Source organism: Coregonus lavaretus (genome assembly GCF_964263955.1).
Source record: "Coregonus lavaretus genome assembly, contig: HAP1_SCAFFOLD_145, whole genome shotgun sequence".
Taxonomy (NCBI): domain Eukaryota; kingdom Metazoa; phylum Chordata; class Actinopteri; order Salmoniformes; family Salmonidae; genus Coregonus; species Coregonus lavaretus.
This window is the reverse complement of record NW_028165685.1, coordinates 377,178-405,000: the sequence shown is the minus strand read 5'-3', so window position 1 is coordinate 405,000 and position 27,823 is coordinate 377,178. Positions and strand designations below refer to the sequence as shown.

The 27,823-nt window shown below is 48.4% G+C and overlaps 1 protein-coding gene across 1 annotated transcript in view; it reads right to left on the bottom strand.

Moving 5' to 3' along the window:
• The window catches only part of LOC311115594 (uncharacterized protein), a gene marked incomplete at both ends in the record, with an annotated part of 60,486 nt that extends 34,473 nt beyond the window's left edge, over positions 1–26,013 (bottom strand). The window contains 9 exons of the mRNA XM_084190755.1: positions 1,560–1,663; positions 5,484–5,574; positions 11,048–11,122; positions 11,886–11,995; positions 16,266–16,329; positions 16,610–16,692; positions 19,777–23,161; positions 23,304–23,421; positions 23,478–26,013. Of these exons, the coding sequence (XP_084046881.1) occupies positions 1,560–1,663; positions 5,484–5,574; positions 11,048–11,122; positions 11,886–11,995; positions 16,266–16,329; positions 16,610–16,692; positions 19,777–23,161; positions 23,304–23,421; positions 23,478–26,013 (6,566 nt within the window). The remainder of the gene's footprint in view (positions 1–1,559; positions 1,664–5,483; positions 5,575–11,047; positions 11,123–11,885; positions 11,996–16,265; positions 16,330–16,609; positions 16,693–19,776; positions 23,162–23,303; positions 23,422–23,477) is intronic.
• Positions 26,014–27,823: the final 1,810 nt, after the last annotated feature.

Here is a 27,823-nt window from a genome sequence, read left to right as displayed (position 1 = left end):
TTAACACACACACACACCGCTGATCACACCCCTGGAGTTAACACACACACACACACACCGCTGATCACACCCCTGGAGTTAACACACACACACACACACACCGCTGATCACACCCCTGGAGTTAACACACACACACACCGCTGATCACACCCCTAGAGTTAACACACACACACCGCTGATCACACCCCTGGAGTTAACACACACACACACACACACCGCTGATCACACCCCTGGAGTTAACACACACACACACCGCTGATCACACCCCTAGAGTTAACACACACACACCGCTGATCACACCCCTGGAGTTAACACACACACACACACACACCGCTGATCACACCCCTGGAGTTAACACACACACACACCGCTGATCACACCCCTAGAGTTAACACACACACACCGCTGATCACACCCCTGGAGTTAACACACACACACACACACACCGCTGATCACACCCCTGGAGTTAACACACACACACACCGCTGATCACACCCCTAGAGTTAACACACACACACCGCTGATCACACCCCTGGAGTTAACACACACACACACACACACCGCTGATCACACCCCTGGAGTTAACACACACACACACCGCTGATCACACCCCTAGAGTTAACACACACACACCGCTGATCACACCCCTGGAGTTAACACACACACACACACACACCGCTGATCACACCCCTAGAGTTAACACACACACACACACCGCTGATCACACCCCTGGAGTTAACACACACACACACACACACCGCTGATCACACCCCTAGAGTTAACACACACACACACACACACCGCTGATCACACCCCTAGAGTTAACACACACACACACACACACCGCTGATCACACCCCTAGAGTTAACACACACACACACACACACCGCTGATCACACCCCTAGAGTTAACACACACACACCGCTGATCACACCCCTGGAGTTAACCCCCCCCCCCCTAGATGGTGGAACAACCTTCCCCCTAATGTCAGGACAGTGGAGTCCCTCCCCATCACCATAGTGAAAGGTTAAAACCATAGAAGCAACACCAGGTATAGAGGCCATAGACCAGAGGATAGAGGTTATAGTCAGTGATCATTACTCACTGTTCAAGATTTATCTATATACACCAGATCATACTCACTCCTCCAGATAGATATAGATCTATATACACCAGATCATACTCACTCCTCCAGATAGATATAGATATATATACACCAGATCATACTCACTGTTCAAGATTTATCTATATACACCAGATCATACTCACTCCTCCAGATAGATATAGATCTATATACACCAGATCATACTCACTCCTCCAGATAGATATAGATATATATACACCAGATCATACTCACTGTTCCAGATAGATCTATATACACCAGATCATACTCACTCCTCCAGATAGATATAGATCTATATACACCAGATCATACTCACTCCTCCAGATAGATATAGATATATATACACCAGATCATACTCACTGTTCCAGATAGATCTATATACACCAGATCATACTCACTCCTCCAGATAGATAGATATACACCAGATCATACTCACTCCTCCAGATAGATCTCCACGTATTTCCCGAAGCGACTGGAGTTGTCGTTGCGAACTGTTTTGGCATTTCCAAATGATTCCAGAAGAGGAGCCGCCTCAAGAATCTGGCAACGTATTAAATAAAACATCAAAATGGAAATACCAGCAGGTAGAACATGCAGACAGGGTAGCTAGCTCCTCTTCAGAACACAGCAGGTAGAACATGCAGACAGGGTAGCTAGCTCCTCTTCAGAACACAGCAGGTAGAACATGCAGACAGGGTAGCTAGCTGCTCTTCAGAACACAGCAGGTAGAACATGCAGACAGGGTAGCTAGCTGCTCTTCAGAACACAGCAGGTAGAACATGCAGACAGGGTAGCTAGGAACACAGCAGGCAGAACATGCAGACAGGGTAGCTAGCTGCTCTTCAGAACACAGCAGGTAGAACATGCAGACAGGGTAGCTAGGAACACAGCAGGTAGAACATGCAGACAGGGTAGCTAGCTGCTCTTCAGAACACAGCAGGTAGAACATGCAGACAGGGTAGCTAGGAACACAGCAGGTAGAACATGCAGACAGGGTAGCTAGCTGCTCTTCAGAACACAGCAGGTAGAACATGCAGACAGGGTAGCTAGCTCCTCTTCAGAACACAGCAGGTAGAACATGCAGACAGGGTAGCTAGCTGCTCTTCAGAACACAGCAGGTAGAACATGCAGACAGGGTAGCTAGCTGCTCTTCAGAACACAGCAGGTAGAACATGCAGACAGGGTAGCTAGCTGCTCTTCAGAACACAGCAGGTAGAACATGCAGACAGGGTAGCTAGCTGCTCTTCAGAACACAGCAGGTAGAACATGCAGACAGGGTAGCTAGCTGCTCTTCAGAACACAGCAGGTAGAACATGCAGACAGGGTAGCTAGCTGCTCTTCAGAACACAGCAGGTAGAACATGCAGACAGGGTAGCTAGGAACACAGCAGGCAGAACATGCAGACAGGGTAGCTAGCTCCTCTTCAGAACACAGCAGGTAGAACATGCAGACAGGGTAGCTAGCTGCTCTTCAGAACACAGCAGGTAGAACATGCAGACAGGGTAGCTAGCTGCTCTTCAGAACACAGCAGGTAGAACATGCAGACAGGGTAGCTAGCTGCTCTTCAGAACACAGCAGGTAGAAGATGCAGACAGGGTAGCTAGCTGCTCTTCAGAACACAGCAGGTAGAACATGCAGACAGGGTAGCTAGCTGCTCTTCAGAACACAGCAGGCAGAACATGCAGACAGGGTAGCTAGGAACACAGCAGGTAGAACATGCAGACAGGGTAGCTAGGAACACAGCAGGTAGAACATGCAGACAGGGTAGCTAGCTGCTCTTCAGAACACAGCAGGTAGAACATGCAGACAGGGTAGCTAGCTCCTCTTCAGAACACAGCAGGTAGAACATGCAGACAGGGTAGCTAGCTGCTCTTCAGAACACAGCAGGTAGAACATGCAGACAGGGTAGCTAGGAACACAGCAGGTAGAACATGCAGACAGGGTAGCTAGCTGCTCTTCAGAACACAGCAGGTAGAACATGCAGACAGGGTAGCTAGCTGCTCTTCAGAACACAGCAGGTAGAACATGCAGACAGGGTAGCTAGCTGCTCTTCAGAACACAGCAGGTAGAACATGCAGACAGGGTAGCTAGCTGCTCTTCAGAACACAGCAGGTAGAACATGCAGACAGGGTAGCTAGCTCCTCTTCAGAACACAGCAGGTAGAACATGCAGACAGGGTAGCTAGCTGCTCTTCAGAACACAGCAGGTAGAACATGCAGACAGGGTAGCTAGGAACACAGCAGGCAGAACATGCAGACAGGGTAGCTAGCTCCTCTTCAGAACACAGCAGGTAGAACATGCAGACAGTGTAGCTAGCTGCTCTTCAGAACACAGCAGGTAGAACATGCAGACAGGGTAGCTAGCTGCTCTTTAGAACACAGCAGGTAGAACATGCAGACAGGGTAGCTAGCTGCTCTTCAGAACACAGCAGGTAGAACATGCAGACAGGTTAGCTAGGAACACAGCAGGCAGAACATGCAGACAGGGTAGCTAGGAACACAGCAGGTAGAACATGCAGACAGGGTAGCTAGCTGCTCTTCAGAACACAGCAGGTAGAACATGCAGACAGGGTAGCTAGGAACACAGCAGGTAGAACATGCAGACAGGGTAGCTAGCTCCTCTTCAGAACACAGCAGGTAGAACATGCAGACAGGGTAGCTAGCTCCTCTTCAGAACACAGCAGGCAGAACATGCAGACAGGGTAGCTAGCTCCTCTTCAGAACACAGCAGGTAGAACATGCAGACAGGGTAGCTAGCTCCTCTTCAGAACACAGCAGGTAGAACATGCAGACAGGGTAGCTAGGAACACAGCAGGCAGAACATGCAGACAGGGTAGCTAGCTCCTCTTCAGAACACAGCAGGTAGAACATGCAGACAGAACATTACAAAGACACAGCAGAGACACAGTCAGAACAGTCCCAGTTTAAACAGAATGGTAATAGAATGTATTATGATAGTATGGTAATAGAATGTATTATGATAGTATGGTAATAGAATGTATTATGATAGTATGGTAATAGAATGTAATATGATAGTATGGTAATAGAATGTATTATGATAGTATGGTAATAGAATGTATTATGATAGTATGGTAATATAATGTAATATGATAGTATGGTAATAGAATGTATTATGATAGTATGGTAATAGAATGTATTATGATAGTATGGTAATATAATGTATTATGATAGTATGGTAATAGAATGTATTATGATAGTATGGTAATAGAATGTATTATGATAGTATGGTAATTGAATGTATTATGATAGTATGGTAATAGAATGTATTATGATAGTATGGTAATAGAATGTATTATGATAGTATGGTAATAGAATGTATTATGATAGTATGGTAATAGAATGTAATATGATAGTATGGTAATAGAATGTATTATGATAGTATGGTAATAGAATGTATTATGATAGTATGGTAATATAATGTAATATGATAGTATGGTAATAGAATGTATTATGATAGTATGGTAATAGAATGTATTATGATAGTATGGTAATATAATGTATTATGATAGTATGGTAATAGAATGTATTATGATAGTATGGTAATAGAATGTATTATGATAGTATGGTAATTGAATGTATTATGATAGTATGGTAATAGAATGTATTATGATAGTATGGTAATAGAATGTAATATGATAGTATGGTAATAGAATGTATTATGATAGTATGGTAATAGAATGTATTATGATAGTATGGTAATAGAATGTATTATGATAGTATGGTAATAGAATGTATTATGATAGTATGGTAATAGAATGTATTATGATAGTATGGTAATAGAATGTATTATGATAGTATGGTAATAGAATGTATTATGATAGTATGGTAATAGAATGTATTATGATAGTATGGCAATAGAATGTATTATGATAGTATGGTAATAGAATGTATTATGATAGTATGGTAATAGAATGTATTATGATAGTATGGTAATTGGGACACAAACCAAGCTTTACTGAACACAGATACAGACAGACAGAGACATGCAGACAGAGAGACAGACAGACAGACAGACAGACAGACAGACAGACAGAGACAGACAGACAGACAGACAGACAGACAGACAGAGAGACATGCAGACAGACAGACAGACAGAGAGACAGACAGACAGACAGACAGACAGACAGACAGACAGACAGACAGACAGACAGACAGACAGAGAGACATGCAGAAACCAACTACCTGAATCTGAGCAGCACAGAGACACAGGGAGACAGACACAGGGAGACAGACACAGGGAGACAGACACAGGGAGACAGACACAGGGAGATAGACACAGGGAGACAAGGTTAGGATACAGAAGTGTGTGTGTGTGTGTGTGTGTGTGTGTGTGTGTTTACCTGCTGTGTAACGTTGTGTTTGTGGTGTATTGCTGCTAGGTAACGCAGCACCAGTTTAGTGGCCTCAGTCTTCCCTGATCCACTCTCCCCACTGAAACAGAAACCACACACAGACACACACACTGAACTGAATGTCAATATAAACACTAGGTAACACTAACACACCAACACAGTGCAGAGGCCTGATCCACTCTCCCCACTGAAACAGAAACCACACACAGACCCACACACTGAACTGAATGTCAATATAAACACTAGGTAACACTAACACACCAACACACTACAGAGGTCACTATTGGATCTAAAGTTAGTGCTAAATGCAAACAAAACAAAATGCATGCTTTTTACTAGGTCTCATAACCCAGATTTAAATGAATTTGTAATGATTAGTTTGAACGGTACACAAATTGAACGAGTTCCTTCCTACAAATATCTTGGTATCTGGCTTGATGACAAACTGTCAGCAAAAAACATGTCACTCTGTAGCTCAGCTGGTAGAGCACGGCGCTTGTAACGCCAAGGTAGTGGGTTCGATCCCCGGGACCACCCATACACAAAAAATGTATGCACGCGTGACTGTAAGTCGCTTTGGATAAAAGCGTCTGCTAAATGGCATATTATTATTATATTATAGGTGGTGAAGAAGTTGAAGTTCAAGGTTTTTTTCTTTACAGAAACAAAGCATGTCTGACTTTAGTTAACAGGAAGGAAATTGTCCAGGCCACTTTTATGTCTATTTCAGATTCTGGGGATATTAACTATATGCATGCAGCAGCATCTACACTTAAACCACTAGATGCTGTTTTCCACTGGGTTTATTACTGGTGATGGTTAAAGAACTCACCATTGGGCCCTATAGGTCTATTACTGGTGATGGTTAAAGAACTCACCATTGGGCCCTATAGGTTTATTACTGGTGATGGTTCTAGAACTCACCATTGGGCCCTATAGGTTTATTACTGGTGATGGTTAAAGAACTCACCATTGGGCCCTATAGGTCTATTACTGGTGATGGTTAAAGAACTCACCATTGGGCCCTATAGGTTTATTACTGGTGATGGTTAAAGAACTCACCATTGGGCCCTATAGGTTTATTACTGGTGATGGTTAAAGAACTCACCATTGGGCCCTATAGGTTTATTACTGGTGATGGTTAAAGAACTCACCATTGGGCCCTATAGGTCTATTACTGGTGATGGTTAAAGAACTCACCATTGGGCCATATAGGTCTATTACTGGTGATGGTTATAGAACTCACCATTGGGCCCTATAGGTTTATTACTGGTGATGGTTCTAGAACTCACCATTGGGCCCTATAGGTTTATTACTGGTGATGGTTCTAGAACTCACCATTGGGCCCTATAGGTTTATTACTGGTGATGGTTCTAGAACTCACCATTGGGCCCTATAGGTTTATTACTGGTGATGGTTCTAGAACTCACCATTGGGCCCTATAGGTTTATTACTGGTGATGGTTAAAGAACTCACCATTGGGCCCTATAGGTTTATTACTGGTGATGGTTAAAGAACTCACCATTGTGTTTTGTATCAAAAGGTGGGTTGGCCCTCTTTGTATGTAAGGAGAGAGCAGCATTCTCTTGTGTTTATTTAGAAGGCACTCATGCAGAAACTTCCTATGTATCGTCATTAATTCAATTTAGACTTCCAAAGGACCAAACCCGGTCTCAGGCTTTGGATAACACTGGAGGCCCCTTCGGTCCCCAAAGAGTTGGTTAAAGCTGCTTTTATGTGGATTAACTCACAGAGCTGTCTGAAATGAGACGTTCTGGTCCCCCCTGGGTCCGTTCAGCGTGATGATCAGAGACCTCTATGTTGATAAATGTGACTGTTTCATTGTGTACTGTATGAGTTGGATGTATTTATGCAGGGCTCATCTGGAAAACAGACCCTAGTCTCAGTATGACTTCCCTGTCAAAATGAAGGTTTAAAAAAGTCTTTCCAACCCTCCCCACTGCCAACAGCTTAACCCTGAACACCGTCATTATGACAGCTGGCCAGAGGGGACCTGTGGGTGCTCGGTGTAGGGTAACGGCAACGGGGAGGTTTTCAGTCAACCAGACGAAGAGGTGAAACTTAACGCTGGAATGTGCTCACTGTGCCAACTTCACACAGACACACACGCACACACACACACACACACACACACACACACACACACACACACACACACACACCCAGACACCCTGAGACATGATATGACGGCAGCCCAGACATGGCTGGTCTTTCCTTACAGGTGTCTAGAGTGTCGCAGACCGCGGGGGGGGGGGGGGGGGAGAGCAGCAGCATCAATAATAATATTCTAAGTGAATTCCATCTTTACCTCATCACATCCCTCCATCCTCCCTAACCCTAAACACCATCACTATGACAACTGGCCAGAGTGGACCTGTGGGTACCATCTCTCCATACTCCCTAACCACCATCATTATGCCAACTGGCCAGAGTGGACCTGTGGGTACCATCTCTCCATACTCCCTAACCCTAACCACCATCATTATGCCAACTGGCCAGAGGGGACCTGTGGGTACCATCTCTCCATCCTCCCTAACCCTAAACACCATCATTATGCCAACTGGCCAGAGGGGACCTGTGGGTACCATCTCTCCATACTCCCTAACCCTAAACACCATCATTATGCCAACTGGCCAGAGTGGACCTGTGGGTACCATCTCTCCATACTCCCTAACCCTAAACACCATCATTATGCCAACTGGCCAGAGGGGACCTGTGGGTACCATCTCTCCATACTCCCTAACCCTAAACAACATCATTATGCCAACTGGCCAGAGTGGACCTGTGGGTACCATCTCTCCATACTCCCTAAACACCATCATTATGCCAACTGGCCAGAGGGGACCTGTGGGTACCATCTCTCCATACTCCCTAACCCTAAACACCATCATTATGCCAACTGGCCAGAGGGGACCTGTGGGTACCATCTCTCCATACTCCCTAACCCTAAACACCATCATTATGCCAACTGGCCAGAGTGGACCTGTGGGTACCATCTCTCCATACTCCCTAACCACCATCATTATGCCAACTGGCCAGAGTGGACCTGTGGGTACCATCTCTCCATACTCCCTAACCCTAAACACCATCATTATGCCAACTGGCCAGAGGGGACCTGTGGGTACCATCTCTCCATACTCCCTAACCACCATCATTATGCCAACTGGCCAGAGGGGACCTGTGGGTACCATCTCTCCATACTCCCTAAACACCATCATTATGCCAACTGGCCAGAGTGGACCTGTGGGTACCATCTCTCCATACTCCCTAACCACCATCATTATGCCAACTGGCCAGAGTGGACCTGTGGGTACCATCTCTCCATACTCCCTAACCACCATCATTATGCCAACTGGCCAGAGTGGACCTGTGGGTACCATCTCTCCATACTCCCTAACCCTAAGCACCATCATTATGCCAACTGGCCAGAGTGGACCTGTGGGTACCATCTCTCCATACTCCCTAACCCTAAACACCATCATTATGCCAACTGGCCAGAGGGGACCTGTGGGTACCATCTCTCCATACTCCCTAACCACCATCATTATGCCAACTGGCCAGAGGGGACCTGTGGGTACCATCTCTCCATACTCCCTAACCACCATCATTATGCCAACTGGCCAGAGTGGACCTGTGGGTACCATCTCTCCATACTCCCTAAACACCATCATTATGCCAACTGGCCAGAGGGGACCTGTGGGTACCATCTCTCCATCCTCCCTAACCCTAAACACCATCACTATGACAACTGGCCAGAAGGGACCTGTGGGTACCATCTCTCCATAGTGTAGATATATGGTAGACACTCCATCTCTCCATAGTGTAGATATATGGTAGACACTCCATCTCTCCATAGTGTAGATATATGGCAGACACTCCATCTCTCCATAGTGTAGATATATGGTAGACACTCCATCTCTCCATAGTGTAGATATATGGTAGACACTCCATCTCTCCATAGTGTAGATATATGGTAGACACTCCATCTACACCAATCTAATGCTTTAACATCCTACTGATGACTGATGATAGACTGCTGCTTCCCCTTTCCCAACCTGAGAGCACCAATCAGCATCTTCTCTGTCTCTGATACTGCTCTCTGATTGGCTGAACTGAGACAGTGGTGTGTGATACTCCTCTCTGATTGGCTGAACTGAGACACAGACTGGGCTTGAACCCGGGTCATCTGTGCGCCACAGGACTGTGTTAGCATGTTACACTAAAGCCTAGACCTTAGAAACAGTCTTAATCCTGGAGGAACATAAGGCCTGTCCTAAAGAAACAGTCTTAATCCTGGAGGAACATAAGGCCTGTCCTATAGAAACAGTCTTAATCCTGAAGGAACATAAGGCCTGTCCTATAGAAACAGTCTTAATCCTGGAGGAACATAAGGCCAGTCCTATAGAAACAGTCTTAATCCTGGAGGAACATAAGGCCAGTCCTATAGAAACAGTCTTAATCCTGGAGGAACATAAGGCCTGTCCTATAGAAACAGTCTTAATCCTGGAGGAACATAAGGCCTGTCCTATAGAAACAGTCTTAATCCTGGAGGAACATAAGGCCTGTCCTATAGAAACAGTCTTAATCCTGGAGGAACATAAGGCCAGTCCTATAGAAACAGTCTTAATCCTGGAGGAACATAAGGCCTGTCCTATAGAAACAGGACTGTGTTAGTTCAGCTGATTCCACCTGAGGTTGATTATTGGAAGCAGCTGTGTAGCGCTAGGGGTAAAACCCAAACTGTGTTCCCCTCTGGCTGGGCTACAGGGTATCAGGAGGAAGCAGCTGTGTAGCGCTAGGGGTAAAACCCAAACTGTGTTCCCCTCTGGGTCCCCAGGACCAAGTTTAGGAAACGCTGGGCTACAGGGTATCAGGAGGAAGCAGCTGTGTAGCGCTAGGGGTAAAACCCAAACTGTGTTCCCCTCTGGGTCCCCAGGACCAAGTTTAGGAAACGCTGGGCTACAGGGTATCAGGAGGAAGCAGCTGTGTAGCGCTAGGGGTAAAACCCAAACTGTGTTCCCCTCTGGGTCCCCAGGACCAAGTTTAGGAAACGCTGGGCTACAGGGTATCAGGAGGAAGCAGCTGTGTAGCGCTAGGGGTAAAACCCAAACTGTGTTCCCCTCTGGGTCCCCAGGACCAAGTTTAGGAAACGCTGGGCTACAGGGTATCAGGAGGAAGCAGCTGTGTTGGGCACTGGTCTAAGGCGATGCAGTGGTCTAAGGCACTGCATCGCAGTGCTAACTGTGCCACTAGAGATCCTGGTTCGAATCCAGGCTCTGTCGCAGCCGGCCGCAACCGGGAGACTCATGGGCGGCGCACAATTGGCCCAGCGTCGTCCAAGGGTAGGGGAGGGAATGGCCGGCAGGGATGTAGCTCAGTTGATAGAGCATGGCGTTTGCAATGCCAGGGTTGTGGGTTCGATTCCCACGGGGGTCCAGTATAAAAAAATATGTATTCACTAACTGTAAGTCGCTCTGGATAAGAGCGTCTGCTAAATGACTAAAATGTCAATGTAAATGTTGTGTAGTCACCTGATTATAATAACCTGGTTCTGTTTGGCATCCATCATTTTGGTGTAGGAGACGTTTGCTACGGCAAACAGGTGGCTGGGGAGGACCACAAAATAAACACACAGATATTACATTAACAACAAGTCATTTAGCACACACAATACACTTCTAGCACACACACTACACTTCTAGCACACACAATACACTTCTAACTCACACAATACACCAATAACACACACAATACACTTCTAACACACACACTACACTTCTAGCACACACACTACACTTCTAACACACACACTACACTTCTAGCACACACAATACACCAATAACACACACACTACACTTCTAACACACACAATACACTTCTAACACACACAATACACCAATAACACACACAATATACCAATAACACACACAATACACTTCTAACAAACACACACAATACACCAATAACACACACAATACACTTCTAACAAACACACACAATACACCAATAACACACACAATACACCAATAACACACACAATCCACTTCTAACAAACACACACAATACACCAATAACACACACAATACACCAATAACACACACAATATACCAATAACACACACAATACACCAATAACACACACAATACACTTCTAACAAACACACACAATACACCAATAACACACACAATACACCAATAACACACACATGCCACATTGCATTAATACATGCACACACACACACAAATACACACAAAAAACACACACACACACACACTACACTTTAAAAAAAAAACACACACACACACACACACACTACACTTCTAAAAAACACACACATCACAATAACACAGTAACAGGAAGTGTTCTTACGGAGGGTTCTCTCCCAGAGCAGTTCCCTTGTGCTTCAGCACCATGTCAGTTCCATACATGTTGAACATCCTGTAGGGGTTCACGGAGACCAGGATACTACCTATATATGTCTGAGACAGAGAGACAGATGTTGAACATCTTGTAGGGGTTCACGGAGACCAGGATACTACCTATATATGTCTGAGACAGAGAGACAGATGTTGAACATCTTGTAGGGGTTCACGGAGACCAGGATACTACCTATATATGTCTGAGACAGAGAGACAGATGTTGAACATCTTGTAGGGGTTCACGGAGACCAGGATACTACCTATATATGTCTGAGACAGAGAGACAGATGTTGAACATCTTGTAGGGGTTCACGGAGACCAGGATACTACCTATATATGTCTGAGACAGAGAGACAGAGGTTGAACATCTTGTAGGGGTTCACGGAGACCAGGATACTACCTATATATGTCTGAGACAGAGAGACAGATGTTGAACATCTTGTAGGGGTTCACGGAGACCAGGATACTACCTATATATGTCTGAGACAGAGAGACAGATGTTGAACATCTTGTAGGGGTTCACGGAGACCAGGATACTACCTATATATGTCTGAGACAGAGAGACAGATGTTGAACATCTTGTAGGGGTTCACGGAGACCAGGATACTACCTATATATGTCTGAGACAGAGAGACAGATGTTGAACATCTTGTAGGGGTTCACGGAGACCAGGATACTACCTATATATGTCTGAGACAGAGAGACAGATGTTGAACATCTTGTAGGGGTTCACGGAGACCAGGATACTACCTATATATGTCTGAGACAGAGAGACAGATGTTGAACATCTTGTAGGGCTCCACGGAGACCAGGATACTACCTATATATGTCTGAGACAGAGAGACAGATGTTGAACATCTTGTAGGGGTTCACGGAGACCAGGATACTACCTATATATGTCTGAGACAGAGAGACAGATGTTGAACATCTTGTAGGGGTTCACGGAGACCAGGATACTACCTATATATGTCTGAGACAGAGAGACAGATGTTGAACATCTTGTAGGGGTTCACGGAGACCAGGATACTACCTATATATGTCTGAGACAGAGAGACAGATGTTGAACATCTTGTAGGGGTTCACGGAGACCAGGATACTACCTATATATGTCTGAGACAGAGAGACAGATGTTGAACATCTTGTAGGGGTTCACGGAGACCAGGATACTACCTATATATGTCTGAGACAGAGAGACAGATGTTGAACATCTTGTAGGGGTTCACGGAGACCAGGATACTACCTATATATGTCTGAGACAGAGAGACAGATGTTGAACATATTGTAGGGGTTCACGGAGACCAGGATACTACCTATATATGTCTGAGACAGAGAGACAGATGTTGAACATCTTGTAGGGGTTCACGGAGACCAGGATACTACCTATATATGTCTGAGACAGAGAGACAGATGTTGAACATCTTGTAGGGGTTCACGGAGACCAGGATACTACCTATATATGTCTGAGACAGAGAGACAGATGTTGAACATCTTGTAGGGGTTCACGGAGACCAGGATACTACCTATATATGTCTGAGACAGAGAGACAGATGTTGAACATCTTGTAGGGGTTCACGGAGACCAGGATACTACCTATATATGTCTGAGACAGAGAGACAGATGTTGAACATCTTGTAGGGGTTCACGGAGACCAGGATACTACCTATATATGTCTGAGACAGAGAGACAGATGTTGAACATCTTGTAGGGGTTCACGGAGACCAGGATACTACCTATATATGTCTGAGACAGAGAGACAGATGTTGAACATCTTGTAGGGGTTCACGGAGACCAGGATACTACCTATATATGTCTGAGACAGAGAGACAGAGGTTGAACATCTTGTAGGGGTTCACGGAGACCAGGATACTACCTATATATGTCTGAGACAGAGAGACAGATGTTGAACATCTTGTAGGGGTTCACGGAGACCAGGATACTACCTATATATGTCTGAGACAGAGAGACAGATGTTGAACATCTTGTAGGGGTTCACGGAGACCAGGATACTACCTATATATGTCTGAGACAGAGAGACAGATGTTGAACATCTTGTAGGGGTTCACGGAGACCAGGATACTACCTATATATGTCTGAGACAGAGAGACAGATGTTGAACATCTTGTAGGGGTTCACGGAGACCAGGATACTACCTATATATGTCTGAGACAGAGAGACAGATGTTGAACATCTTGTAGGGGTTCACGGAGACCAGGATACTACCTATATATGTCTGAGACAGAGAGACAGATGTTGAACATCTTGTAGGGGTTCACGGAGACCAGGATACTACCTATATATGTCTGAGACAGAGAGACAGATGTTGAACATCTTGTAGGGGTTCACGGAGACCAGGATACTACCTATATATGTCTGAGACAGAGAGACAGATGTTGAACATCTTGTAGGGCTCCACGGAGACCAGGATACTACCTATATATGTCTGAGACAGAGAGACAGATGTTGAACATCTTGTAGGGGTTCACGGAGACCAGGATACTACCTATATATGTCTGAGACAGAGAGACAGATGTTGAACATCTTGTAGGGGTTCACGGAGACCAGGATACTACCTATATATGTCTGAGACAGAGAGACAGATGTTGAACATCTTGTAGGGGTTCACGGAGACCAGGATACTACCTATATATGTCTGAGACAGAGAGACAGATGTTGAACATCTTGTAGGGGTTCACGGAGACCAGGATACTACCTATATATGTCTGAGACAGAGAGACAGATGTTGAACATCTTGTAGGGGTACACTGAGACCCGGATACTACCTATATACAGCACAAGTCAAAAGTTTAGACAAACCTACTCATTGAAGGATCTTTGTTTATTTGTACTATTTTTTACATTGTAGAATAATAGTGAAGACATCAAAATTATGAAATAACCCATATGGAATCATGTAGTAACCAAAAAAGTGTTAAACAAATCAAAATATATTTTATATTTGAGATTCTTCAAATAGCCACCCTTTGCCTTGATGACAGCTTTGCACACTCTTGGCATTCTCTCAACCAGCTTCACCTGGAATGCTTTTCCAACAGTCTTGAAGGAGTTACCACATATACTGAGCACTTGTTGGCTGCTTTTCCTTCACTCTGCGGTCCAACTCATCCCAAACCATCTCAATTGGGTTGAGGTCGGGTGATTGTCATTTCTCTTTGTTTATTTGAGCTGTTCTTGCCATAATATGGACTTGGTCTTTTACCAAATAGGGCTATCTTCTGTATACCCCCCCTATCTTGTCACAACACAACTGATTGGCTCAAATGCATTAAGAAGGAAATAAATTCCACAAATGAACTTTTAAGAAGGCACACCTGTTAATTGAAATGCATTCCAGGTGACTACCTCATGAAGTTGGTTGAGAGAATGCCAAGAGTGTGCAAAGCTGTCAACAAGGCAAAGGGTGGCTATTTGAAAAATCTCAAATTTCAAATATATTTAGACTTGTTTAACACTTTTTTGGTTACTACATGATTCCATATGTGTTATTTCATAGTTTTTATGTCTTCACTATTATTCTACAATGTAGAAAATAGTAAAAAATTAAGAAAAACCCTTGATAGTAGGTGTGTCCAAACTTTTGACTGGTAGTGTATGTCTGAGACAGGGGAGAGATGTTACCCACCCACCCACTCAGTGGTGTAAAGTACTTCAGTAAAAATACTTTAATGTACTACTTAAGTCGTTTTTAGGTCTATCTGTACTTTACTTTACTATTAATATTTTTGACAACTTTTACTTTTACTTCACTACATTCCTAAAGAAACTAATGTACTTCTTACTGCAGACATCTTCCCTGACACCCAAAAGTACTAGTTTACTTTTAGACTTTTACTCCAGTAGTATTTTTTACTTGGTGACTTTCGCTTTTTCTTGAGTCATTTTCTATTAAAAGGTATCTTTACTTTTACTCAAGTATGACAATTGGGGTACTTTTTCCACACACATAAACACAGGCACATTCCACTAATAACACACAGCATGATCCTACCTATACGTCTAGCAATAACTTGCTGTATAATGACAGACAGACCGTCTACCTACCCTCCCTCCCTCCCTCCCTCCATCCCCTCCCTCCATCCCCTCCCTCCATCCCTCCCTCCATCCCTCCCTCCCTCCCTCCATCCCCTCCCTCCCTCCCTCCCTCCCTTCCTCCCTCCATTCCCTCCATTCCCTCCCTCCCTCCCTCCATCCCTCCCTCCCTTCCTCCCTCCATTCCCTCCCTCCATGTCCAGGGGATAGAGGGATATGTGTGACTGTTATTAGTGGAATTGGTAACGGACGTCCAGTGTCAGTGTGTTGTTAGTAAACTCACATAGATGATCTCTCTCTCAAACCTCTTCTTCAGGTTGAGCAGCACAGCTCCCTCGTGTACCTCCCTGGAACAACACACACAGAACCACACAGACCAGCTAAAACAGCAGCATCCACATCTCTTCAATAAGGGTGTGTGTTGTGTTGTGTTGTGTTGTGTTGTGTTGTGTTGTGTTGTGTTGTGTTGTGTTGTGTTGTGTTGTGTTGTGTTGTGTTGTGTTGTGTTGTGTTGTGTTGTGTTGTGTTGTGTTGTGTTGTGTTGTGTTGTGTTGTGTTGTGTTGTGTTGTGTTGTGTTGTGTTGTGTTGTGTTGTGTTGTGTTGTGTTGTGTTGTGTGTGTTCTCACTCCAGCTGTGTCATGTCCTCTACTCCGTCTTCCTCTGGCTGCTCCCGGTACACCATGCTGGGCAGGCTGCGGATAGAGTACATCTACACACACACACACACACACACACACACACACACACACACACACACACACACACACACGGTTGAGTATATTTACATTTTTTTTTACATTTTAGTCATTTAGCAGACACTCTTATCCAGAGCGACTTACAGTTAGTGAGTGCATACATTTTTCATACTGGCCCCCCGTGGGAATCGAACCCACAACCCTGGCGTTGCGAGCGCCATGCTCTACCCACTGAGCTACAGGAGGGCCTAATCTACCAACACCCACAAGTCATCGCATCGAGAACCAGTTATCATACCAGTATTGCCTTATTGTACCAGTATTACCGGTATTACCTTATCGTACCAGTATTACTTTATCATAAAAGTATTACCAGTATTACCTTTTCGTGCCTTATCGTACCAGTAGTACCGGTGTTACCTTATCATACCAGTATTAACGGTATTACCTTTTCGTGCCTTATCGTACCAGTAGTAGCGGTGTTACCTTATCGTACCAGTGTTGCCAGTATTACCTTATCATACCAGTATTGACAGTATTGCCTTATCATACCAGTATTACCTTATCATACCAGTAATGCCAGTATTGCCAGTATTACATTACAGGCTCTGATCAGTCCCTACACCCAAACGAGGGCACTGCGTTCATCCACCTCTGGCCTGCTGGCTCCCCTACCTCTGCGGAAGCATAGTTCCCGCTCAGCCCAGTCAAAACTGTTCGCTGCTCTGGCACCCCAATGGTGGAACAAGCTCCCTCACGACGCCAGGACAGCGGAGTCACTCACCACCTTCCGGAGACATTTGAAACCCCACCTCTTTAAGGAATACCTGGGATAGGATAAAGTAATCCTTCTACCCCCCCTTACTCCAACCCCGCCCCCCCCCCCCCCCCCCCCACAAAAAAAAAAAAAACTTTGTAAAGTGGTTATCCCACTGGCTATAAGGTGAATGCACCTATTTGTAAGTCGCTCTGGATAAGAGCGTCTGCTAAATGACGTAAATGTAAATGTAAATACATTAACGTGCCAGTATTACCTGTAGTACCTTGATGTACCAGTAGTGCCAGTGGTACTTTATCATACCAGTAGTACCAGTATTATAGCTATTACCTTATCATGCCAGTAGTACCGGTAGTACCAGTATTACCTTATCATACCATTATGACCTTGTCGTGCCAGTAGTAACAGTATTGCCTTATCGTACCAGTAGTGGCCTACTGTATGACCTTATTGTACCAGTAGTACCAGTAGCGCGTAATCATACCAGTAGTGGCTTACTGTATTACCCTGTCATACCAGTAGTACCAGTATTAACAGTAGTAACAGTATTACCTTATCGTGCCAGTAGTGGCCTACTGTGTTACCTTATCGTACCAGTAGTACCAGTATTACCCATATTAACTTATCGTACCAGTAGTAGCCATACTATATCACCTTATTTTATCAGTAGTACCTTATCATACCAGTAGTAGCCTGCTGTATTACCTTATCGTACCAACGGTAACGGTGTTACCTTATCTCACCAGTAGTTGCTTACTGTGTTACCTTATCATACCAGTGGTGACAGTATTGCCTTATCATACCAGTTGTGGCTTACAGAATTACCTTATCATGCCAGTAGTACCAGTATTACCAGTATTATCTTATCGTACCAGTAGTGGCTTACTGTATTACCTTATCATGCCAGTAGTACCAGTATTATCTTATCGTACCAGTAGTGGCTTTCTGTATTACCTTATCATACCAGTAGTGGCTTTCTGTGTTACCTTATCATACCAGTAGTACTAGTATTACCGGTATTACCTTATCATGCCAGTAGTGCCGGTAGTACCAGTATTACCTTATCATGCCAGTAGTACCGGTACTACCAGTACTATCTTATCGTACCAGTAGTATCAGTATTACCTTATCATAACAGTAGTAGCCTACTGTATTACTTTATCGTACCAGTAGTACCAGTATTACCTTATCATACCATTATGGCCTTGTTGTACCAGTAGTACCAGTATTACCTTATCGTACCAGTAGTGGCCTATTGTATTACCTTATTGTGCCAGTAGTACCAGTATTACCTTATCGTACCAGTAGTAGCTTACCATATTACCATACCATACCAGTAATAGCTTACTGTATTACCATATCATACCGGTAATAGCTTACTGTATTACCATATCATACCGGTAATAGCTTACTGTATTATCATATCGTACCAGTAGAACCTGTACTACCAGTATTTTCACTATTACAGTAATACCTTATCATACCAGGGCCCAGTGGGTTCTATAGTTAAACCAGTATTACCTTATCACACCAGGGCCCAGTGGGTTCTATAGTTAAACCAGTATTACCTTATCATACCAGGGCCCAGTGGGTTCTATAGTTAAACCAGTATTACCTTATCATACCAGGGCCCAGTGGGTTCTATAGTGAAACCAGTATTACCTTATCATACCAGGGTCCAGTGGGTTCTATAGTGAAACCAGTATTAACTTGTCATACCAGGGCCCAGTGGGTTCTATAGTTAAACCAGTATTACCTTATCATACCAGGGCCCAGTGGGTTCTATAGTTAAACCAGTATTACCTTATCATACCAGGGCCCAGTGGGTTCTATAGTTAAACCAGTATTACCTTATCATACCAGGGTCCAGTGGGTTCTATAGTGAAACCAGTATTACCTTATCACACCAGGGCCCAGTGGGTTCTATAGTTAAACCAGTATTACCTTATCACACCAGGGCCCAGTGGGTTCTATAGTTAAACCAGTATTACCTTATCACACCAGGACCCAGTGGGTTCTATAGTGAAACCAGTATTACCTTATCACACCAGGGCCCAGTGGATTCTATAGTGAAACCAGTATTACCTTATCACACCAGGGCCCAGTGGGTTCTATAGTTAAACCAGTATTACCTTATCACACCAGGGCCCAGTGGGTTCTATAGTTAAACCAGTATTACCTTATCATACCAGGGCCCAGTGGGTTCTATAGTGAAACCAGTATTACCTTGTCATACCAGGGCCCAGTGGGTTCTATAGTGAAACCAGTATTACCTTATCATACCAGAGTCCAGTGGGTTCTATAGTGAAACCAGTATTACCTTGTCATACCAGGGCCCAGTGGGTTCCCCTTCCCTGTTAGGAGCCCAGTCTGGCTCAGGGTCTTCCATCTCTCTCTGTCCATGGTGGGGGGGCCCCGGGGGGTCCAGCAGCTCCTCATCCCGGTACATGGACCACTTGGTGAGGTTCTGGACGGTGGGGTGGGGCAGCACTGTCTCTGACCCCCACACATCCACCTGCTCCCCTGGACCCCCAGCCTGTGTCCTCATCCCAGCCCCAGCCCCAGGCCCCTGAGCCCAGTGATGCCCTGCCCCTTGCCCCGGCCCAGAGCCCTGCACCTGGGGCATGACCACGGCGTATCGCCCCCCTCCAGGCTCCTCCAGCGAGGAGGGCAGACGGTAGGAGGCCCCACGGAGGTTCTGGTTCTGCAGGGCATTGCCAAGCTGGGGGGTGGCGGGAACAGGTCTCGTCATCAGGCTCCCGTCAGGAAGTCTGTATGTAGCTGAACGCAGGTTCTGGTTCTGGAGAGCGTTGGAGAGCTGGGGTGTGCTAGGCTGGGTCCGGGTCACTAAGGTCCCATCAGGTAGTCTGTAAGTGGCTGAACTCATGTTAGGGTTCTGGAGAGCTTTGGACAGGTTGGGGGAGGGGCTAGGAGGGGCCAGAGACCCCCCCCTATAGGAGGCGCCACGGACATTAGGGTTGAGGAGAGCAGAGGAGAGGTTAGGAGAGGAGAGGGTCTGGGCCCGGGACAGCAGGGAGCCGTCCGGGAGGCGGTAGGAGGCGCAGCGCAGGTCAGAGTTCAGGAGAGCGCCCGACAGGTTGGGGGAGGAGGGAGCTGCACTGGGAGGGGCCAGAGAGCCGTCTGGGAGTCTGTAGGACACTGTCCGCATGCTGGAGTTGAGGAGAGCAGAGGAGAGCATCGGAGAAGAAGGTTGTTGAGGCTCGTTCCTGGTTACTAGAGTTCCGTCGGGTAAACGGTACGTAGCCTTGGTAAGATTTTGGTTGAGGAGAGCAGAGGAGAGCATCGGAGAAGAAGGTTGTTGAGGCTCGTTCCTGGTTACTAGAGTTCCGTCGGGTAAACGGTACGTAGCCTTGGTAAGATTTTGGTTGAGGAGGGCGGAGGATAGCATCGGAGAAGGTTGTTGAGGCTCGTTCCTGGTTACTAGAGTTCCGTCGGGTAAACGGTACGTAGCCTTGGTAAGATTTTGGTTAAGGAGGGCGGAGGATAGCATCGGAGAGGACGGCTGAGGAGTTTGTTCAGTCCTGGTTACTAGCGTTCCATCCGGTAATCTGTACGTAGCCTGACGGAGGTTTGGGTTGAGGAGAGCTGAGGAGAGATTCGGAGAGAAGGAGGGAGAGGGAACCGGTTGAGGCTCGTTCTGGGTTACTAGCGTTCCATCCGGTAATCTGTACGTAGCCTGGCGGAGGTTTGGGTTGAGGAGAGCTGAGGAGAGATTCGGAGAGAAGGAGGGAGAGGGAACCGGTTGAGGCTCGTTCTGGTTTACTAGCGTTCCATCCGGTAATCTGTACGTAGCCTGACGGAGGTTTGGGTTGAGAAGAGCTGAGGAGAGATTCGGAGAGAAGGAGGGAGAGGGAACCGGTTGAGGCTCGTTCTGGGTTACTAGCGTTCCATCCGGTAATCTGTACGTAGCCTGGCGGAGGTTTGGGTTGAGAAGAGCTGAGGAGAGATTCGGAGAGAAGGAGGGAGAGGGAACCGGTTGAGGCTCGTTCTGGGTTACTAGCGTTCCATCCGGTAATCTGTACGTAGCCTGACGGAGGTTTGGGTTGAGAAGAGCTGAGGAGAGGTTTGGAGAGGAGGAAGAGGAGGGTTGAGGAGTTGGTTCAGTCCTGGTGACCAGAGTACCGTCTGGTAGGCGGTAGGTAGCTTGTCTCATGCTGGTGTTCTGCAGAGCATTAGACATCAGAGAGACAGAACCAGTAGAACCACCACCTCCGCTGCTCTTGTTCCCCTCGGAACCCCCTGACATCGCCACGGAACCCTGTGACATCATCACGGAACCGTCGGGTAGGCGGAATGCTGACCCCTGCAGATGGTGGGAGGAGCTAAGAGTGGTGGACAGCGCGGGGGAGGAGGGATGAGGAGGTCTGTGAAGTGTGGGGGAGGCGTAGGAAGCGTTGCGGAGCTGAGGGCTGAGCATGGTGCTGGAGAGACGAGGTGAGGAGGACTGGGTCTGATAGGGGGAGAGGACGGGGGTGTAGAGGGAGGCATTCCTCTGGAGAGGAGAGGAGGCCAGTGGGGAGGAGTAGGAGGCGTTAGACAGCTGGGGGGAGGGATGTGGCTGACTGGGGGAGGGCTGGGGCAGGTTAGGGTCGTACTGAGACAGGGGAGAGGAGGAAGACGCGTTCCGCAGGAGAGGGTTCCGCTGTGGGGCGTTAGACAGCTGGTGGGAGGAACCCTGGCTAACCTGTCCATCATATGACATCATCAGCTGGCCGCCAGGCGAGGGGGAGGGGCCTCTCTGTACAGGTGAACTGTAGGACGCGTTACGCAGGTAAGGGTTCTGGATAGCACTGCCGAGGAGGGAGGAGGAACGAGGGTCGTAACGGAGGGGAGTATGGGGGGAGGCGGGCCGCTGCCAGTTTGCTCCTCTAAGGGGAGCGTTGGTCAGTAAGGCTCCGGGCTCCATAGTGTGGTTGTACTGGGTCACGACCTGGGAGTGACGGGGGGGTCTGGAGGAGGCTGGGGAGTAGGGATAGAAGGGAGGGGGGGAACGGGACGGCAGGGGGGAGGAGGGTTGCTTGTGTTGTGGGGAGGAGGAGGGGCGTCTAACAGAGTGCTGTGGAGAGAGAGGACCACCCTGCTGCTTCATGGAGGGCTGGGGGGAGTGAGGACGGCTAGGGCCGGGGGAAGGGGGAGGGCCTCTGAACGACTGCCTGCCAGGAGGAGGGTTCCTGGGCATGTGGACGAGAGGGTGGCCCCTCCCTACGGGGCGATGGAAGCCTCCCTGGGGGGTCCGCTGCGACTCCCTGACCCCAACCGGCCGGGACCCTGAGCGCGCCAACGTGGGTGGGCCGGGGCCATGCGTCTGTCCTGCTGGGGGGGGTTGGCCCCCTGGGACGCTGTGAACCGACGACCTGAAGGGAGCCACGTTCTGGGTGAGGGGGGTACCGTGCCGACTGCGTCTCTGCAGGTAAGGGTTAGCTGGCGAGGGCTTCACCGCCCCCATGGGCACCTGGCCACGACCCCCTCTGAGGTGCCGTGTGGAGGTGCGGGCAGGGAGGGGGCGGCTGGACATACGGGAGGGGGTGGGAGAAGAGGGGTGAGGAGAGGGGGAGGCAGGACGGAATGTTGGAGACAGGGGTCTGTATTCCCCAAGGGGTGGGTTCCTTCTGAGGGGGGAGGCGGAGGGGGAGGAGGCGCGAGACAGCGTGCTCTGTTGCTTCCTTCCTCCAATCAGACGAGCTCTGGAGAGAGGAGGGGAGGAGGGTCTGGGTGAGGGGGGAGGGCTCCTTTTCCTCAGGGATCCTCGGGGGGAGGAGGGGGGACTGGCCAGGGGGGAGCAGGGGGGAGGGGGGTGAGAGGGGAGTCTCCTCCTGGACAGCTGACTCTGAGCCCTGAGGGAGGGGCCTCGTCTGGAGGGGAGGGGCGAGGAAGGGGGGGAGGTGCGCCTCCTGGCTTGCGGAGATGGGGGAAGATGGGGGGGAGGAAACCCCCTCCTGGTGAGCTGAGGGGAGAGGTGGGGGTCCATGGGGTGAGGGGGATGAGGGACGTGCCCCATACCTGGAGAACCAGGGCTTAGAGAGAGCTGAGGGGACGGGTGGGGGCCGAGACGACGCACTGGCATTGGGGAAAACATGGGGGAATATGGGGAGGCCATCTGTGGAGCCATCGGTGGAAAAGGTGAAGCCATGGGTGGGTAGGGTCCCATCCCTGAGATCTGTCCCATCTGTGGAGCCATCGGTGGAAAAGGTGAAGCCATGGGTGGGTAGGGTCCCATCCCTGAGATCTGTCCCATCTGTGGAGCCATCGGTGGAAAAGGTGAAGCCATGGGTGGGTAGGGTCCCATCCCTGAGATCTGTCCCATCTGTGGAGTGAACTGCTGGAACACGGGCTCTAGAGGTAGGGGGGAGTGGTAATAGAGGGGGGAGGCGTGAGGGGGGAGCTGTGTCACCCCCACAGGGGTGAGGGAGATCCGGCTGGGGGAGGCAGAGAGAGGGGAGCGGCCGTGGGCCTGCTGGATGAGCTTGGCTGTGGGGGTGGGGGAGGGAGGCCGGGGGTGAGATGTGGGGGGGTACTGGGGGAGGGGGAGGGGCTCGTATTGGATCTCTGACATCATGTCCAGGTCATTCAGGGCCAGGTGAGGGGAGGAGGGGGCGTGGCCGACCTCTAATCTCTCCTTGCCAAACAGCCTGACCTGTGGCCGCGGCAGCCGGAACTGGTCTGATCCTGGGACAGCTGCTGGGTAGGACAGCTGGTCAGCCCCGTACACCACCCCCGGCTGCACTGACTCCAGAACAGCTTCCATGGGGAAAGGGTAGAACTGGTGGGGCGGGTAAGGCGGATAGGGGTTGAACTGATCAATAGCAGCATAGCCCATTATCCCAGCAGCAGGGTCTGTGTGGTCTGGCAGATAGAAACCATCGTAACCCGGCAACGTCCCATACCGCTCAGACATCCCATAATCCAGGTACTGCGGGCTGTGATACCCCAGCTGGTCGTCATAGCAATCCAACATCTCGTTAGGGTCGTGGTATTCGTTATCGTAGTAGTAACCGTACTCCGTCTCCATCGGATACAGCAGTCCGTCATCGCCATAGTAGTACTCCAGACTATCATCGCCGTAGTAACAATACTCTTCCAGCGTCAGCCCCTGCCTGTGGTCGAGGTAGTCAAACCCGTCATCGTAGTAACCGTACGGGTCGTAGTGTTCCACCTCGTCGTCAAGGTACTCATCGTAGTCGTCGTCACTGCAGTAGTCGTAGTAGTTGCCCTTGTCGTCATAGTAACCGTACTTGTCCTCGTAGTATTCCGTGAGCTCTCCGTAGGGGTCGTAGGAGGCGTAGGTTAAAGGTCGTCTGTAACGACCTCGGGGCCTCTGGTCGTACTCATCTTCATCATAGCTGAATTCCTCCTCTTCCTCATCATCCTCATAGTCCTGGTTGTAGTAGCCCCCCCTCAGCCTGGCCCGGGGGTCCCGCGTGGCGAACGACAGCTTCTTACCTGCCCCCAGCCGCCCCCGGCCCTTAGAGGACAGGAACCTCCCAGTCAGCCAGTTAGCAGCTCCTGCTATCCTCCCCAGCACCCAGCCTTTACTCTTAAACCCAGACTCAGAGCCCTCGTCCTTCTTCTTGCCAAACGTGCCTTTAAACTTCCCCCCCAGTCCTTTAGCCAGCTCTGAGGCAGCGGGGCCGCGGGCCCCCAGGTTAGACAGCAGCAGACCCTTCTTACCAGGAGGCTCCTTGGGCTTCTCCTCCTTCCTGGTGAACATGGAGAACTTGGAGGTGCTGGGCAGCGCTGGCTTGTCTTTCTCTGGAGGAGGAGATTTGGGTTTCCCGAAGCCAGCGAACAGCTTAGTGGTGCCTAGGATCTGCTTGGTTTTGGTGGGAGGCTTGGTCTTCTTAGATCCTGACAGCCTGAGAAACAGACGAGACGTGCTCTTCATGTTCCTCTTGGGCGGGGTCTTCGCCGGCGGCGGGGGCTTTTTAGGTGCGGAGGCGGAGAAGGGCGAGGCCTTACCTGTCAGACCGCTCAGAGCCTTCAAGTGAGACTTGGCTTCCTGTTTCTTCTGGACCTTCTGGGCGGCGACTGTCTTTTTCTGTCCATTGGCAGCGAACCCCATCATGGCCTTGGTTCCCTTGATGTTCCCCTGAGTCATCGTCTTTAGGTTCACCGCTCCCATCTTATTCATCTGTGGCTTCCTCACCTCTTCTTCCTCCTCTTCCTCCACCTTGTCCTCCTCGGGGGGCGGGGGCTGGCCTCGTTTGGGAGGCGGCTTGACCATAGCCTTCATGGCTACGGCTTTAGAGGCTCCCTTCAGAGCAACCTTCCCTTTCCCTTTCTGTGGCGGTGGAGCTTTCTGCTCTTCCTCACTCTGTTCATCCTCCTCTTCCTCCTCGCTCGGCACCTCCTCCTCCTCCTCCTCTGACTTCTTTCCTTTAACTTTAGCCGGCTCCTCTTTCTTCCCTCCTTTCTTGTCCTCCTTTCCTCCTCCTTTCTTGTCCTCCTTTCCTCCTCCTTTCTTGTCCTCCTTTCCTCCTCCTTTCTTGTCCTCCTTTCCTCCTCCTTTCTTGGCTGCTGCTCCTTTCTTAGGTGGCATGTTGTCTCAGGCCAGGGACCGTGCTAGAGGGAGATGAGGTGAAACCAGGCCGGAGCCGGTCAGAGGGTTGCTGTCGACCCGGCAGGGGAGGGAGAGTTCAGTCAAACGCAGCAGCATCTCCTCCCGTCCGTCTGTCTCTGTCTGAATGAGGCAACGCCTCAGACCCACTCTTCTCCTGTAACGTGAACTGAAACAGCCGAACCCAAACCAATGCCGTCCAAAACACGATCTAGTAACGGAGTCTGAATCACAGCGGTCCTGCGGTTGGTCACATTACTTCTCAGTCTGAAGGGATGAGTCAGAGTCGGACAGCTCTGTGGTCTAGCAGACTGATACAGACTGGGGTTCCTTACAGCATGCAGCAACAGCTCCCACTGTTCACTGCTGTACCCTACCAGGCTGCCAGAGGCTTGTTCACTTCTGACCTACCGCACACCAGGCTGATACCATCAGTCACACTTATCACACAGACTCAATAGTCAAGTCCTCTTTAAAAACCCGTGCAAAAAAAAAGGGTCCAGACAGTCTTAACGTAGCAGGAAAGATCATACAGGATATTTCGAAACCCAGGCAGGTAGAAAGACTTCCAAAGTTTTTCCTCTGTGGTTTTAAAAATGACGCAACAAGGAAAATCCTACAGATATGTCAGCTGTATCGTCCTCAGAATGCCTCCCATTGGCCGGTGTTCTGCCGGTGTTCTGCCGGTGTTCTGTCGGTGTTCTGTCGGTGTTCTGCCGGTGTCCTGCTGCTGTTCTGTCCGTTTTCTGTCGGTGCTCTCCAGCCGTTGGTTATCTTCTTGGCTGCAGCCTGAGTTTTGTCAGGAGTTTCCCCCCCACACGGAGCGACGTGTGTCTGAGAGACTCCCCGGGTTCAGGGGTGTCCTCTCCTACACGGTTCAGGGGTGTCCTCTCCTACACGGTGTGTGAGAAAGTTTATCCCACGTCAGCGTGCCTTTTGTGTCCCGCAGCAGTCCTTTGTGTCTCTCCCCACTGAGTCGAGACGACACTCTCTCTGGTTATGGAGCCTCCGTCCCCTGGTCACCTCAGCCCTGGCCACACAGCGTGTGTATGTCGGGTGTGTGTAGCGTATGTGTGTGTGTCAGGTGTGCGTATGTGTGTGTGTCCATGTGTGCGTGGCCCTTTATAGTTGCAAAGGGCACCTTAATGTATCAGCTGTGCTGCTTGGGGTAACCCTATCCTGGGGCTCAGTCCTGGCTGAATAATGCAGGCGGGCTGAGCTGTTGCTAAACTTTGTCTAAGAGCCCCGGCGTCATAGAGCCAAAACACACACACCTGACACACACACTGCTTTCACACACACACACACACACACACACACACACACACTGATTTCACACACACACACACACACCTGACACAAACACAGCTTTCACACACACACACCTGACACAAACACAGCTTTCACACACACACACACACACACACACACACACACACCTGATACACAGTCTGGTGAGTCACCGAACCATGATCCAGTAAATAGCACTAAACCAATATGCAGAGATGGAGTCAACTCAGGATTCTGAAAGATAAAAGGCAGAAAAAACGTGTTGTTGCTGTTGTGTTGGTCAGTGTGTTGTTGCTGTTGTGTTGGTGAGTGTGTTGTTGCTGTTGTGTTGGTGAGTGTGTTGTGTTGTTGCTGTTGTGTTGGTGAGTGTGTTGTTGCTGTTGTGTTGGTGAGTGTGTTGTGTTGTCAGAGAGCATTATGTAAATGAATCATGTTAATTCATTGATGACTGGTTGATATGCCAGGAGGTCATGACTGTGGCAGATATACATATTTAATAGCT